Source organism: Callorhinus ursinus, unplaced genomic scaffold (assembly GCF_003265705.2).
Source record: "Callorhinus ursinus isolate GAN/ISIS: 27379988/994484 unplaced genomic scaffold, GSC_fseal_2.0 scaffold6, whole genome shotgun sequence".
In the NCBI taxonomy this organism is placed as follows: domain Eukaryota; kingdom Metazoa; phylum Chordata; class Mammalia; order Carnivora; family Otariidae; genus Callorhinus; species Callorhinus ursinus.
The window spans coordinates 64,259,703-64,276,247 of NW_027397068.1; the positions used below are offsets into that span (position 1 = coordinate 64,259,703).

At 50.3% G+C, this 16,545-nt stretch overlaps 1 protein-coding gene and 1 pseudogene across 1 annotated transcript; both read left to right on the top strand.

Annotated features, from left to right (window-relative positions):
* The first annotated feature begins 1,425 nt into the window (after window positions 1–1,425).
* LOC112815456 (UL16-binding protein 1-like) lies at window positions 1,426–7,586 on the top strand. Its single transcript, XM_025861480.2, has 5 exons — window positions 1,426–1,805; window positions 3,928–4,191; window positions 4,428–4,703; window positions 5,377–5,503; window positions 6,758–7,586. Exons 1-4 carry the CDS (start codon window positions 1,685–1,687, stop codon window positions 5,499–5,501), a joined length of 786 nt encoding a protein of 261 aa, XP_025717265.1. The 5' UTR covers window positions 1,426–1,684; the 3' UTR covers window positions 5,502–5,503; window positions 6,758–7,586.
* Window positions 7,587–10,035: 2,449 nt separating this feature from the next.
* On the top strand, window positions 10,036–10,134 carry LOC112819446 (U6 spliceosomal RNA; annotated as a pseudogene).
* The last annotated feature ends 6,411 nt before the right edge of the window (window positions 10,135–16,545 follow it).

Genomic DNA, 16,545 nt, shown 5'->3' on the forward strand with positions numbered 1-16,545 from the left:
ACCCAAAGAACAAATAATCCAATCAAGAAATGGGCAGAAGACATGAACAGACATTTCTCCAAAGAAGACATCCAAATGGCCAGCAGGCACATGAAAAAGTGCTCAACATCGCTCGGCATCAGGGAAATCCAAATCAAAACCTCAATGAGATACCACCTCACACCCGTCAGAATGGCTAAAATTAACAAGTCAGGAAACGACAGATGTTGGCGGGGATGTGGAGAAAGGGGAACCCTCCTACACTGTTGGTGGGAATGCAAGCTGGTGCAACCGCTCTGGAAAACAGTATGGAGGTTCCTCAAACAGTTGAAAATAGAGCTACCATACGATCCAGCAATTGCACTACTGGGTATTTACCCCAAAGATACAAATGTAGGGATCCGAAGGGGTACGTGCACCCCAATGTTTATAGCAGCAATGTCCACAATAGCCAAACTGTGGAAAGAGCCAAGATGCCCATCGACAGATGAATGGATAAAGAAGATGTGGTATATATACACAATGGAATATTATGCAGCCATCAAAAGGAATGAGATCTTGCCATTTGCAACGACGTGGATGGAACTGGAGGGTGTTATGCTGAGTGAAATAAGTCAATCAGAGAAAGACATGTATCACATGACCTCACTGATATGAGGAATTCTTAATCTCAGGAAAGAAACTGAGGGTTGCTGGAGTGGTGGGGCATGGGAGGGATGGGGTGGCTGGGTGAAAGACATTGGGGAGGGTATGTGCTACGATGAGTGCTGTGAATTGTGCAAGACTGTTGAATCACAGATCTGTACTTCTGAAACAAATAACGCAACATATTTTAAGAAAAAAGAAAAAGAAGTAGATAACAGGAGAGGAAGAAAAGGGGAGTATGTCAGAGGGGGAGACGAACCATGAGAGTTGATGGACTCTGAAAAACAAACTGAGGGTTCTAGAGGTGGGGGGAGGGGGATGGGTTAGCCTGGTGATGGGTATTGAGGAGGGCACGTTCTGCACGGAGCACTGGGTGTTATGAACAAACAATGAATCATGGAACACTGCACCAAAAACTAATGATGTAATATATGGTGATTAACATAACAATAAAAAAATAAAAAAAAAAAAGAATCAGGGATGCCTGGGTGGCTCAGTCAGTAGTTAAGCATCTGCCTTTGGCTGCCTCAAGCATCCGGAATTACAGGGATTGAGCCCGCCTGGAGCCCCACCGTCGCCCCACCGTCGCCCCACCGCCGCCCCACCTTCGCCCCATCTTCGCCCTGCCTTCGCCCCGCCTCCAGTTCCCGGCTTCGAAAAACTTCAACGATCAAACTGACAAATCACTCCTAGAACTAACTGTGAAGCGTCCCTCGGTCAGCCAGCCTCCGCACTTGCTGGTCCAGCCACCGCCCTGCCTGGGGAACCGCCCAGTGGGGATCCTGCTTCTCCCCCTCCCTCTGCCTCCCCCACGCCCCTGCTCGCGCGCTCTCTCCCTCCCTCTCTCTCTCTCTCAAAGATTAAAAAAAAGAAAATTGGAAGAATCATTGCCCACTTCCTCCTGGATGCGTGGACGTGCGGAGATCCACAAACACTCGGATAAAAGTGTCCTGCGCAGCCCAGCCCCGGAGACAGGAAGCCCGATCTCCTTTCCGGCACCTGAGTTCGTTCAGAAGCCGCTCGGCTCCTCCACTTGGTCTCCTCCAGACTTGGGGTCGAGATGCAGCCTCCTGCCACCACCAGGTTCACGCTGGGCCTCCCGGTCCTGCTGCTGGTGCGCTGGGTCACGGCGGCGGCGGCCGGATCGGTCGTGGGCGCGACGAGCAGCGGGCGAGAGATACGTGAGTCCCGGGGTTTGGGAACCTCGTCGCCCGCTGGGGCCGGCGGCCCGCCGGGACTTTGTCGCCCTCTGGGACGGAAAAGCGGCGACCTGGGGGACTACGGACTGCCACCTCTGGGGGCGTGGCGCGCGGGGGAGGGGGAGGGGCGGCGGCGGGGAGTCTGCGGTCGCCCCCAGCCCCCCGCCTGCCTGTCGGGGAGCCGGAGCCCGAGCCTCTGAGCCCCGGGCTATGGGCAGGACAGGGCGATCCCGCAGGGCCTGAACCCCACACAAACCCGCGACCCGACCACTCACGTCACTTCTCCATGAGTCACCATCCCCACTGCTATCCACTGGTAGACTTCCCAGGGCACATGAGCCAAGGTTCAAGGCACATGCAGCGCCAGGCCCTCGTTCACCGGCCACATCCCAGCACCACCCAGCTCAGGGTGGGCAGCTCTGATACCCCCTGACCAGAGACCTCCTGGCTACAGGTCCCTGGACCATACTGCAGCCTCTTGCAGGCTCACTTTCCCTGCCAGAGTGTCATTGCCTCCCTCGCTCACTAGGTGGTGGCTGTACCTAACATTCCAATGTTAGGATGTCGCAAAAGGCACAGAACATTTTCCTACAGTGTCACAGAGTCCTATGGCCCAAGAAGCAGGTCCAGTCATTCATCCATATATGGTCTATGGCTGCTTCACTTTGCTGAGGCCCCAGATTCGCGTAGGTATCACAGAGACCTATGCAATATTAATATATACAGAGAACCTTTGCACCAGGCTGGCATTTCAATGAAAATAGGACAGGGTTCAAACCCTGCATCCTTACAGAGGTTTTAGGGTTGGTACTCAACTCTGTCATTCCATCCAGGGTAGGGCACTGTTTTAACATTGTATTTGGAGGAAAGAGAAGACAGTGTGAGAATACTGTACTTGCATTTCCCTGCCCCCTAGCCCCCAACCCACAAGTAATTCAACTACAAACATTTTGCACTCCTGTAACGAATGTGGGGAACGTGCAAGGACCACTACGTGGGTGCCTGAACCGATGGTGTCACTGTGAATTCTCATTCTCTGCAGCACCTCGTGCCCCGCACCATTTCAGTAACAGGGGCCATGATAACACTAGGATCCCCGAGGACGGTGTCAGCTCACACACGAGGTCCACTGACAAGGCCTGCATGGTCTCTGCTCCCCAGGGTATACCTACCCCTACGAATGACCACATGGCCCTTTGGGGAAGGCCAGCAGGAAACATTGCTCTTGCTGTTGACCAGAGGGTCCCTCCTGATCGGAAGCTGGCTTCTGCTTCTCCTAAAGGCTTCCAGCTCTGAGAAGTGGCTCGGGTCTGGAACCTGGGCAGAGGATCCAGACTCTCTGTTGGGTGTTTGCTTTCAGCCTCCTCCTCATCCATCCTGGGGCTTGGTCTTTGTTTGTTTGTATTGTTTAAATCGAGCAGCCTCTGGGTTGGCTGTCCAGCTAGTTTGCCTCTAGGATCACTGTGTTCTGTGAGCCAAAGGGATGGAGAGCTTTCTGTGGGGCAGGCCCTGAGCAGCATTCCAAGCTCTAGGATCATTTTCAATCATGGCCGCCTCCCTGCTTCTGACAGTTGAGCGCCTGTATCTCAACTCTCTTATTTCGGGATTTTTCACCCCATTACTCCTGGGCCCCTATTTCTGCAACACCGTCTCCTACCGCCAAGCTGGGCCATCAGAGAGACGTCACTGAGCTTCTTGACAATGAGGGTGCCCTTCTCACGGTGCAGTCTTCATGAGTGCGGTAAAGAGTCCTCCTGACCTCTCCACGAGCATAGTTGGAGGACATGTTTTTAGTTTTGTTTTATGCATTTCCTGCTATATTTGTTCTGTCAAAGGCTGAGGGACGCTGGTGTCAGCCTGGTAGACACAGGGGACATTTCAATGGCTGTGTGGTTTCCTGCCAGGCAGAGGCCTCCTGATCCTCCTCAAAGCCGGGAAGGGCGCCACCTCTACTGCTGGGCGGCAGGGGGAGGCTGTGCAGGGACAGTCCTGATTCTGCTAGCTCAGCCTGGCACACATCTGTTGCTGTCACGTGGATGGCCGAGCGGTGCCTGCCGGTCATTGTCTTCCAACCCCAACCTCTACCTGTGCTTTCCCTTCGCAGATGCTCTCTCTCTTTCCTACAACTTCAACATCACATCTCAGGCCAGGCCTGGACAACCATGGTGTGAGATTCAAGGCCTGGTCGATGGAAACCAGTTTCTTTCTTACGACTGTCAGAGCAAGGAGGTCAAACCGGTTGGTCCTCTGGGGATGAAGCTGAGGGACACGGCGTTTTGGGAGAGACAAAAGGAAATTCTGGAAGACCTGGTGGAAGAGCTCAGAAAGAAACTGCTGGACATCAGAACAGGGATTTTCACTAAGAGCCGTAAGTCTGAAGGCCCAGCGCAGAAGGAGAACAGTTTGGTAGGGCCGGGGGGCTAGGGTGTTCATGTAAAACTTAGAAGCGGGTCCCACACACGCGGCCCAGCAGCCAGGGCCGACAAGGAGGACAGAGCAGGGCCGGGAGGGCCGAAGGGGAGCTGAGGAGTACACAGCAGGGGGGACAAAGGATTGGTCAACACCAGAGGCTGACTTGTTTCCCACGGTGGGCGCGGGGGGCAGATCCTCTCACCCTGCAGGGCAGGCTGATGTATGAGTGTGGACCGGACAGACAGCCCAGAGGATCCTGGCAGTTTGCCTTCAATGAGCAGATAACCCACCGCTTTGACCCGGAGATCAGAAAGTGGACAGTGGTGCATCCTGGAGGCCAACAGTTCCAGGGCACATTGGACAGTGACAGAGAGCTGACCGGCTTCCTCATGAGGATCTCCAACGGAGACTGTAAGGGCTGGCTCCAGCAAGTATTGGAGCACTGGGATGAAATGCTGGAGAAAACAGGTAACTCAGAAGACTGGATGGAGTGCTGCTTCTCTTGAAATGACCTCCCCCTTCCCCAGTGTGTATGGGGGCGCTCGCCGGGGGGGGTTGTCTGAGAGAGAGAAAGAAATTGATCCATCCATGGCAAATTCTTCTTGGCAGAATAATGGCACAGGAATGTTCTAGCATCCTTCCTTCCCCTTCTCACCTCCTGGAATCACTTCCTCGCTGCACACACCTTTGTCCTTGGGTATTGCTTGGATTTCTTGCTGGCCCCAAACAGGGAGGCATCAGACTGTTGCCGGAGATTGTCTTCTTCCTGATTCCTTTTTCGGGACTCGTTGTCTTTTTCATGTCACCTGGTGGGCTGCTGGAAATCCTTCAGTGCCACCTGGACTGTCAGCTCCTGAGAGGTGGTCGCTGTCACCATCCTTGTCCTGCATCACCTCCTGTCTGTCCCAGCAGGAGAGACTGGTTACATGGCAACCCCTGCTTCCCTGTTGGCTGTAGGAGCCCCCGGGGGACAGAGCACATTCCCCCCCCCCCGACAGCAGGACATGTCACAGCAGCTGCCACAAGTAGAGTGACAGACCCCGTCTGCCTGGTAGGGTGAACCTGGGCCAGCAGGAGCCAAGGGAGCCTCCCCCAGTTTGGGGTCCAGACCGGGGCTCTCACTCTTGCGTTTTCATTTCAGCGCCACCAACCACTCAGCAGGACACGGCCCCGGCCAGGAACACGGCCATCGGACCCGGCACCTGGATCCCCACCCTGCTCCTCAGCTGCGCAGTCCTAATTGGCATCCATGTCGGCCTCCTTTAGAGGTACAGGTCCGGAGAGCAGATTGAGAGGGAAGGGAAGGCAAATGGCCTGGGGTGAGCCCAGGGAAAGGTGAATTCCCAGCCTGCCCCCTGGCCACTCCCTGAACCTTCTCACAGGGCAATGGGACCAGGTGAATGAGAGCTCATATCACGTGTTAGCAACAGCTTGGACAAGCTCAGCCCTGAGTTCTGATATGGCCTCACTGTTAAGGCCACTGGGAAAGGGGAGGGGCCCACACCACTGCTTAAGGCCTGTTGGTGCTAAAGGGATGTAGGGAACTCAGGCCTGGCTCTCTGTAGAGAGTCAATTTGGGCCCAGGGTGGGTGGTGTGGGAACAGCAGGGACACACAGCATGAGCCGGATTCACCTTTGAGTGAGCGCAGCATGGCGGCTTCATGTGATGTGTCCAGGAGAAGGGGACTCCATCCGGGCAGTTACAAGGAGAGGGGCCAGCGTCCAACCCCAGGAGGAGGGTTGTGGGAAGGCCTCTGCAGACCGCTCAAAGGGCTGGAGAGTAGGGCCGTGTTCCCCCAGAACGTGGCTTGGGTCTTCGCATGTAAGGCAGGAAGTGAACAGTAGAGACCGTGCCTGACGGGACTAGATGGAGGCCAGTTCTCCGTGCCACAGTGGGAATCCGGGCTGAGGCTGGTGCCGTCCCTGGCAGCTAGCTTCCCGCAGACCTCAGATCCTGAGCCACTGAGCAGCCCCTGCTTTGAGCAGAGCTGGCCTGGAGATGGGGGGGAACTGAGTTGCGCTGTGTGCTCCCAGCGGAGCCGGGCCAGGAATGGATGGGATGGGGGAAGGGATCATCATACTAAGCTCTGTGTGCTGCTCGCTAGGAGACTGACCGGGAAGGGAAAAGAAGGATCTCTGGCCACCCTGTTCCCCAAGGTTAGATGTGTCAAGGGCAGGCCTCTGTCTTCTGTCGGATGCCCCAGCAGGTCCTTTAGGGCCTGGCATGAGAGGGAGCATTAGAACGCGAGTCACGTGAGCACATTGATTTCTTACTCACTTTAGTCCTGAGCCTAGACCCTTGGTAACAGGGCCTGGGGCTGACTCAGTGATTTGGTTCAGGAGGGAGGAGGTTTGTAAAGGTGGCTGGACCCAGGGCTGGGGACATGGCTGGGGGGAAATGCATGCCCCTGGGCGCGGGCTGGGCTCTGGGGTAGGGAGTGCTGGTGAAGGGCAGCCCCAGGACAAGGGACCCAGGATTTCCTCAGCCACGGAGACAAACACCTGTTCTTTCATCCTTGCAGGACAAGGATGGTGACAGCGACTACCTCTCAGGAGCTGACAGTCCAGGTGGCAACTGAAGGATTTCCAGCAGCCCACCAGGTGACTTTTCTTAGGCTGCTGAGGCTACCAAGAAGCCCCTGAGGCGGGGACCAGCTCAGCAACTCTGCCTTGGGGCTGGCTGCCTTTGGATGAGCTGCTGTTCATTTTTAGACCATCAGCGCTCTCGAGTTTACAAATCCAGAGACCTCAGTCCGACCACGTGGTGCAGGACAGGGAACCTCCCATGACCTTCTTGCATGTGGTGGTGCTCCTGTTCAGCACTTTCATTCGGCATATTTTATGCCACTTTCTCTCTTTGGTGCTAGGTGATGGTATTCTTGTGCTGAAATATTTAAATGCTTGCCCAAGAAATCTCAATGAAGAAAACGTTTTCCATCTTGTTCTTGGTTATGGAATGTCAGATTTTTCTCTGTGGGATGACCTTGTTCTTGCACAGATTATTGCCAAAAAGATATCCTTTGGAAGCTATGTAAATTCAGGGATATTTTCTGTGTCCTCACTTTTTAAAAATTTTTTAAATACTTTATTGAACTATAGTTTACATTTCTTAAAATCAACCCATTACCTCATTGCTTCTAAATGGAATCCTTTATAATGTGATTGTTTTCGGGGGCCTGGGTGCCTCAGTCGGTAGGGTGACTGCCTTCAGCTCAGGACATGATCTCAGGGTCCTGGGCTGGAGTCCTGTTTCTGGTTCCCTGCTCAGTGGGGAGTCTGTTTCTCCCTCTGCCCTTCTCCTGCTTGTGCTCACACGCTCTCTCCCTCTCAAAAATGAATAAATAAAAAAAATCTTTAAAAAATATACAATGTTATTATTTTCTTCAGTAATTTATTTCCATATACATATATCTAAAGAAGCATATCTCTTATAAAATATTTAACTTGGAATTTGTTTTATATCCCATAAGAACTCATGGAATTTTGTTTTTCCTCCACTGTATGGGGTAAATGTAAGTGTGATTCTGCTAGATTTCTTGTGGAGACAGAGAATTTAAAGATCACTGAGAAGTCAACTTTCAGGCAGTCATCTGTCAGTGTCAAATATGATCCTGACATGTCGGCATTTAACAGATATTCTGGGAATGAAGCAATTGAGAACCTTCCTGATTTCCCTAGGTCCCCCACCACAGCACTGTCTCTCCTGTCATCCTCCTTTGGTGCACAGTGAGTCTTCACAGCAGAAACAGACCTGCTTCTAACAGTTGATTTATTCCGCTCTGAACAAAGGATTGGTATCTAATATATACAAAGAGCTCCTGTGAATAAATAAGAGGTGTAGTTCTCCTAAGATTTGTGCAAATGCTTAGAGCAAGCAACAGATGGTAAATCAGCCTATGAAATCATTGAACATACCACAAATAATCAAGATAAAGAAGAAAATAGGATGCCTTACACCCACATCAAAGTGACAAAATTTTAAAGATAAGCTATAGCAAGTGCTGGCCAGGAAATGGAATAACAGCAGTTTTCTTACTTGTTGGTAGGAGTTTAAATGTAATCACTCATTTGCCCTATATTTCACCCTATCCAGACAGTGGTTGATGTGTTCATCCTACTTCATGGTAATCCCGGTGTTAGTTTCAGGCTAAAAACACATGGGAACCAAAAAGCAATGGAGATATATGGTTGTTTACTGTAGGGCTATGTGTCATAGCAAAAACTTAGTAATATGATATCCAGCTGATGTACAATATATACAATATGTTAGGAGATTTCAATTTCTCTCTACTTAAGACTAAATCTGAACTACTGTCAAAAAATGACACAAAGATGGGTCAAAACACCAGATGAACAAAGCTTTCAAATAAATATTTGAGAAATTCTGGACAACATACACTCACAGTGGCCTCCTAAATCTAAATCTCTTCACCTACATTTAAAAATTAAACCAATCAACCAAAACCCTCATCTTCAGCACATCCAGGAAATGGAAAACACCTACGTCCATTGATCTCTTTGACCGTATTGGACATTGCTGGAACAACTTGAAGCAGAGTCTGAGGACGAGGAGGCATTCAGGTACCGTGAGACCTACTAGGAGATGATCCTGTGGTGACCCAGGAGAATGTCCTGGTTTGTGGGAAATACATCCTAAAGTGTGTGGCGTTAGAAGACCTCACGGAAACTGGGAGGACATCAGTGTGACAGCTCACTGTCACATGGTTCTGGAAGAAAAGTGTTCGGTACTAGACTTACAACGTCTTTAGAAGTTTAGGCTTGTTTCAAAAATTTGTATGGTTCTGAAAAATGGGGACATAAGAAATACTTCAATTTCAGAATTTGATGTAACAAGATAAATGACTCCAAAAAGCTCCTGGTCATTTTTTTAAAGGCAGGTCCTCCTTCTTTGTTTCCTTCTCTCTCTCTGTGCTCCAGCCTTCGGCAGCCTCTCCCTCCTCTACCTCATCAGCATGGTCAGCCCAGGCCCTTCTAGAGAGGAGAGCAGCTGAGGACTGGAATTGGGACATGTGCACACTTAATCTCTACAGACCCCGGCCCTCACTTTGGTGGAGATGGCAGGCAACTGAATCACCCTCTAAGTCTTCTGTGAACAATGTGTTCCCAATGATTTTTCTGCTTGAAACTCATGACTGCTAAGGGATTTCCCACACAACCTCCCTGGCCCATTTCACCTCCTGAAATCTCTTCCTCTCCCAAACTCTAAGGTTCTCACCATCAACCTCCAGGCTTTCTGTTCTAGAACCTTCCTCTGTCAGGTGTTCTGGATCACACGGGCCAACAGCCTGTACCCCGTGAAAGCTGGGCACAAATATCACCTGCCATTAATCTTCCTTACCCCTCTTTTTAGTCAGACTTCTCCAGAGAAATAGAACCAGTATGACGTGTAGACAGGCAGAGAGATAATAAGGGATCGACTCATGTGCCTATGGAGGCCATCAACTCGACATCTGCAGTGTGGGCCAGCATACTGAAGCCCAGGAGACTCAATGGTGCAGCCGGAATCTGAAGGCAGTCTGTGGGAGAACTCCCTCTTCTTTGCGGGAAGTCATTCTTCCTGTTCTCTTTAGGCCTTCAACTGATTTGACAAGGCCCAGCAATGTTCCGGAGGACATTCTCCTTTACTTGAAATTCACCAATTTAAATGTCAATTTTATCCAAAATACTAAGTGACCAGACAAAATTAACCATCCCACATCCCCAGACTAAATTAATCATCCTCTCTTTCCTTCTGTGGGTCCTCACAACGGAGTCCAGAGTAAGTATATCAACCTGGTATTTGCTTCAGCAGCACATATACTAGAATTGGAACAATAGAAGGTTAGCATAGCCCCTGCACAAGGATGACATGCAAATTCATGAAGAGTTCCATATTTTTTGGGTCGTTGTTGCCATTTTAGTACTTTGTTCTCTTGTTCATCTATTCTTCTCTGGACAGAATGACAAGACGGAAGAACTCACCTCAGAAAAGAGAACAAGAGGCAGTACTGACTGCCAGGGACCTAATCAGCATGGATATAAGTCATATGTCAGAACTAGAGTTCAGAATAAGGATTAAAAAGACACTTAGTTGGGTTTAAAAAAAGCATAGAAGACACTAGAGAATCCCTTTCTGGAGAAATAAAAGAACTAAAATCTAATCAAAGGGTAAGGGAAGGGAAAAATAAAGTAAGGGAAATCAGAGAGACAAACTATTAAGAGACTCTTAATCATAGGAGACTGGGGGCTGCTGGAGGGGATGGTGGTGGGGGGGATGGGGTAACTGGGTGATGGGCATTAAGGAGGGCACTGATGTAATGAGCACTGGGTGTTATATGCAGCTGATAAATCATTAAATTATGTCTGAAACTAATAATACACTATATGTTAATTAATTGAATTTAAATTAAAAAATGAAGAAAAAATAAAATGACATTAAATGTATGTATAATAAAAAAAAACAAAAACAAAGGCAAAGAAGCCTGTTATGTTACCTGCTCCTGAGAGAAATGGCTTTATAAAGAGGAGGTAATATCCTGTCCAGCCCCGGGAGCTTGAGGGGGTGTCTCTGGTGTGTGCCCACTGCACTCCGGCTGTGGTTTGACTGCTCTCTCCCTCAGGTCAGGCTTCTGTTGAGTTTCTCCCTGCCTGCAGTGGGGAGTGTTTGGACCTTGGCCAGAGTCTGTTTTAACTTTTAACTGGGTGTGCCTGGGTCTACTTGTTAAAGGGACCTCATGCTATTTCCACTAGAGCTGAAGCTTTCAGCCCTCTAGGATCAGTAGACTTGGTGCGTGTGGGGGTTTGTGCTCGTTCTGGTGGGGGGCCCGCTGCTCTGGTTCTCAGGCACACTTGCCCTAGTGAAGAAGCACCTGCAGAGTGCAGGGGGTGGGGCGAGGTGTAAGGGGCTCAGGCCTCCACCGTGCTGCTCCCTGAAGTCAGTCCCCCTGATGGGTGGGGGTAAAAATGGCTTCAGCCCACTCCCTCCTCCCCAAAGAGGGGAGTTTGCACCTGCCCCTGTTTGGGAAGCTCTCGCAGAAGAGTAAACAATCTCCCCTCGTATGTCCCAGGCATCCCGCAGACGCCTGCCTTCACCCTGTCAGTGTCCAGGGCTGTCTGCCCCCCCGGGGGGGCAGCGCACCTGTGCTCTGTGCCAGGCACACCGGCCAAGTTTCAAAACTACAGACTTCAGGGACCTGGCGTGGCAGCTGATCCCTTGGGGGAGGGTCTCCCATGCTGGGACTGATGAAGCCTATCCCAGAAAGGAAGCCACACCATTGTGCTCCCCTGCCCCTTAGCATAGTGGCAGAGACACCTCCTGAGGGCCACTAACCTTGACGCTGGCTTTTGGCTGCACTTTACTCCATACCCCAAGCTCTTTTGTGCCCTCAGAGACAAGGCCACTTCTCTCAGATGCTCTCTAAGGAGCGAGGACCCTCTTTCCCAGTGTGTCCCAGGAGATGCTCAGATTGCACCGTCATCTTCCGGGTTACCGGCCCTCCTTCACAGAACCACCGCTATGCCTGTCAGGCTCCACACCAGCCACACTGCCGACTTCTAAAACTCCAGTCTTTGAGCTCTGCTGGTTGTAAAAACTCACTATCATCAACTCATCTCGTTTTCCCAGTCAGTGGCTTTGGGGAAGTGTTTTCCTTGTGTGACCCCCTGTGTGCACCTCCTTCCCTCTGCCTCTCTCTCTCTATCACTTCTCTCCGTAACCAGGGCTCCCTCCCCTCTGCAGGGCCTGCAATGCTTTTCTACCCCAGATCAGGCCTCCGCAACTCCTACCTTCCACCATGTGGCCTCCTCTCTCCCTCTTGTTGTGTAGTTTGCTCTGTCAGTCCTCAGATCGCTGTCTTGGGTGTTCAGAATGATTTGATATTTATCTAGCCGTGTTCGAGGGATGAGGGAAGCCTAGGGTCCTCTTACTACTCCACCACCTTGGCTCCCCTCTCTAACATTGTTTTATTTAAAAGACTTGAGGTTGTCTCTCCAAGGAAAGAATCCCCGAGGTTCTCTAATGTCATATAGTATTTTTTTAAACAATGAACAGGATCATGATGCTGACAAGTATCTCATTTCCAATACCAAAGGAGAAGTTGCACAATAGTCTCTTTGTGTCAGAATTCTTGACCTGCCACGCCAGGCCCCTAAAGTCTGTAGTTTTGAAACTTGGCCGGTGTGCCTGGCATAGAACACAGGTGTACTGTCCTGCTTGTGGCGGGGGGGCAGACAGCCTGGACACTGACGGGGTGAAGGCAGGCGTCTGCGGGATGCCTGGGACACACGAGGGGAGATTGTTCACTCTTCTGCGAGGGTGATGCCTAACCAGTTAGAAGGCAAAGTGCAGGAATCCCAACAGTTAGCACCAACAGAAAATAGCATTAATGTTAAGAAAAAGTGCAGAGGAGGATTATCATGACCCGGAATGAAGGCAATGAAATGTTCCGTCTCCTCCATAATCATGATGATCTGGAGGATTCTCACTTTGCCACAAGGATTGAAGCTCCCGATGGTTGACATGAACAGCAGGTGCAAGAAAGGCCACCCACCGGAGGGGAGAGTGGGTGAATGAGAGCACATCCTCTGGGGCTTCTTGTAGCAACTTCAGCCCCTAAAAGAGAAACAGGAGCTTATTCCAGTGGCTGAGGAAATCCTGGGTCAGTCCTCCTGCCCTCCCCCCCCCACTCCCCTGTAGTCACTCCTTAGCTCAAAGACTTGCCCTCACTGATGGTCACGCATCACAACCACACCTCCCCCAACCCTGGGTCCAGAGCCTGAACAGACTCTTCCCTCATTTGCACAACACAGAGTCAGCTCCAGGCTGAACAGTGGGGCCTAAGACTAAAGCCAGGAATGAATCGTCTGTTTCCTTTCCTTGGAGCTTGACCCGCCCCTTTTTTTTTTTTTAAAGATTTTATTTATTTATTTGAGAGAGAAAGAGAGAGAGAATGAGAGACAGAGAACACAAGAGGAAAGAGGGTCAGAGGGAGAAGCAGACTCCCCGCTCAGCCAGGAGCCCGATGTGGGACTCGATCCTGGGACTCCAGGATCATGACCCGAGCCGAAGGCAGTCGCTTAACCAACTGAGCCACCCAGGCGCCCCAAGCTTGACCCGCCCTTTGATCAGAAGCCATAAAGGAAGGGCTAGGAGCCCTACTCAAAGACAGGGACCTGGATCCTAGGTCCTGTATCACTGGAGAGGGTTTTAGACACAAATCCTTCTTCCGCTGTCTTCAGGCTCTCCTCACCCTCGCAGCCGAACACAAGTTCCGAGTGTGACGTGTGATTGCCCTTGTCCTGCCTCATTCTGTCCTGGTCCAGTTCAGGCGACGGCATCCAACTCCAACAGCTGCTCAATCCCACCTACCTCCTGAGGCACCTCTGCTCAAGGCGGGGCGGTTCAGCTGGCTTGGGCCCCGGGCTCTGCAGGACACTAGCTGCCAGGTGAGAGCACCGGGCCTGAGCCAGGTGCCCCAGGGGTCCAAGGAGCTCTGGCCTTCTAATCTCATCCTGGAGAGTCTCCCCATTGGCCTTCTGTCTTACCTGCCAGCGCCCAAGGAGAGTCGTGTGTTCTACTAAAATCCTCCAGCGGGACCTGAGCCTGCGGCCTGTGGGCAGTCCTGGGCTTCGCCCCGCCCCACGAGCACAGTCCTCTTTTATACCAGTGTTACGGGACCTAGCAATTCGGAGAAACTGTTCCATGATTCTTCTATTTTTTAAAAAAATTATTTGAGAGTGAGAAGGAGAGGGAATACGGGCAGCGGCGGGGTGGGGGGTGCAGGGTGGGCAGCGGTAGAAGGAAAGCAGGGAGCAGCCTGGACCCTGAGCACGGAGCTGGAGGCCAGGCGGAGGCCACGAGGGGAGGTTTGCCTCCATCCTGCCAACCAGGGCATCCTGGGATCCTCACCTGAGCAGAAGGCAGATGCTTAATGGACTGAGCCACCCAGGCGCCCCAATAATGGCTTCTAATAAAGAAATCGGATTTTGTCATAGTCAGTAAATGAGATATCATATTTACTAAGTGACTCTTTGACCTGCATTATGTAAATGTGGAGAGGAATTGGCTTCCAATTTTAGACTAAATTTGATAAGTAAAATTTTAATGAACATTTTAAACAATGTGATATTAAAGATTTGCTGTAATAAAAGATACAGAACAAATATACAGTTCAGTAATATTAACTATAGTCACTATGCTGCCCTTTAATCCCCAGAATTTACAAGCCTCATACCTGGAAGTTTGTACCTTTTAACCACCTTCACCCATTCCCATTGTCCTTCTAAGTAGAGTTTTCTTGATTGTTTGTGAGATTTTCAATCTTTTCATAGGCTTATTTGCCATGTATTGCAGCTGTGGAGAACCAGACAAGTTCCAATGTGTTTGTAGGAGCTCTTTATATATTCTGGATACTGATCCTTTGTCCATGGAGAAATAAAACAACTTTTAGAAGCAGATGTTTCCTTCATGAAGACTCTCTGTGCACTGAAGGAGGTGAGTCGGAGGGGAGGTGATCAAAGGAGAGTCATTCCTAGGGATGTGCGGGCCGGGGGAATCCGAATCTCATTGCTTCATTTCCAGAATTTTTCCTGCACCCAGGGTGTCAGGATCATGTTGGGACTTACAGACGATTACTTGAGTGGTGGTTTCCAAGCAATTCTTAAATTCTGTTTCCCCAAGAAATCTAGCAGAATCACTAGTTTTTATTTACTCCTTAACATGGAGGGAGACTGAATGCCATTTATTTCCACCGGGTTATAATGTAAACTTCTGAAATAAGTTGACCTTTATTTAATTAATATTTTATTTAAATGCTTATTTAAATATCCATTAAAGGATAAATTACTAAAGGAAACTATCAAATATAAATGTGTTCTATTTATTTATTTATTTATTTTTAAAGATTTTATTTTATTTATTTGACAGAGAGAGACAGACAGTGAGAGAGGGAACACAAGCAGGGGGAGTGGGAGAGGGAGAAGCGGGCTTCCCGCCGAGCAGAGAGCCCGATGCGGGTCCCAGGACCCCGGGACCACGACCTGAGCCGAAGGCAGACACTTCACAACTGAGCTACCCAGGAATCCTAATCTTGTTCTATTTAAAAGACCTGAGTTTCGGGGCGCCTGGGCGGCTCAGTTGGTTAAGCGACTGCCTTCGGCTCAGGTCATGATCCCAGGGTCCTGGGATTGAGCCCCGAATCGGGGTCCCTGCTCCGCGGGAGGCCCGCTTCTCCCTCCCCCACTCCCCCTGCTTGTGTTCCCTCTCTCGCTGTCTCTCTCTCTCTGTCAAATAAATAAAATCTTAAAAAAAATAAAATAAAAGACCTGAGTTTCAAAAGAGAGAAATAAGCCCTGAGATTCTACTTTCACACAGTATTCTTTTAACAATGAACAGCTCATGATGTTCACAAGTGTCTGATTTCTTTTTTTTTTTAAAGATTTTATTTATTTATTTGAGAGAGAGAGAATGAGAGACAGAGAGCACGAGAGGGAAGAGGGTCAGAGGGAGAAGCAGACTCCCCGCTGAGCAGGGAGCCCGATGTGGGACTCGATCCCGGGACTCCAGGATCATGACCTGAGCCGAAGGCAGTCGCTTAACCAACTGAGCCACCCAGGCGCCCACAAGTGTCTGATTTCTAATACCAAAGGAGAACTTGGGAAATAGTCTCTTTGTTCAGAATTCTTGTTCAAGGCAAAGTGCAAGAGTCCCAACAGTGAGCACCAGAGCATCAGTGTTAAGGAAAAGTGCAGAGGAGGATCATCATGACCGAGAATGAAGGCAGTGAAATATTGTATCTCCACCATAATCATGATCTCCTGGAGGATTGGAGGATTCTGCCCTTGCCACGGGGATTGAAGCTCCCGATGGTTGACATGAACAGCAGGTGCAAGAAAGGCCACCCACCGGAGGGGAGAGTGGGTGAATGAGAGCACATCCTCTGGGGCTTCTTGTAGCAACTTCAGCCCCTAAAAGAGAAACAGGAGCTTATTCCAGTGGCTGAGGAACTCCTGGGTCAGTCCTCCTGGGCTTCTTCCTCCCCAGTTACTCCCTGGCTCAAAGCCCAGCTCTCACTGAGGGTCAGGTATCACCTTACGGTTCCCTCAGTTCTCACTGAGGGTCAAGTATCACCCCCCAAACTGTGGGTCCAGCAGCCTGAACACTTTCCTCATTACCACAAACAGTCAGGCCCAGGCCCTACTACTGAACACCCGGGCTCAAGACTAAAGCCCCAATGATTCATCTGTTCCCATTACATAGATCCTGGCTCCGCTCTGGTGGGAAGGCCTAAGAGAGTGGCTGGGAGCCCTACCC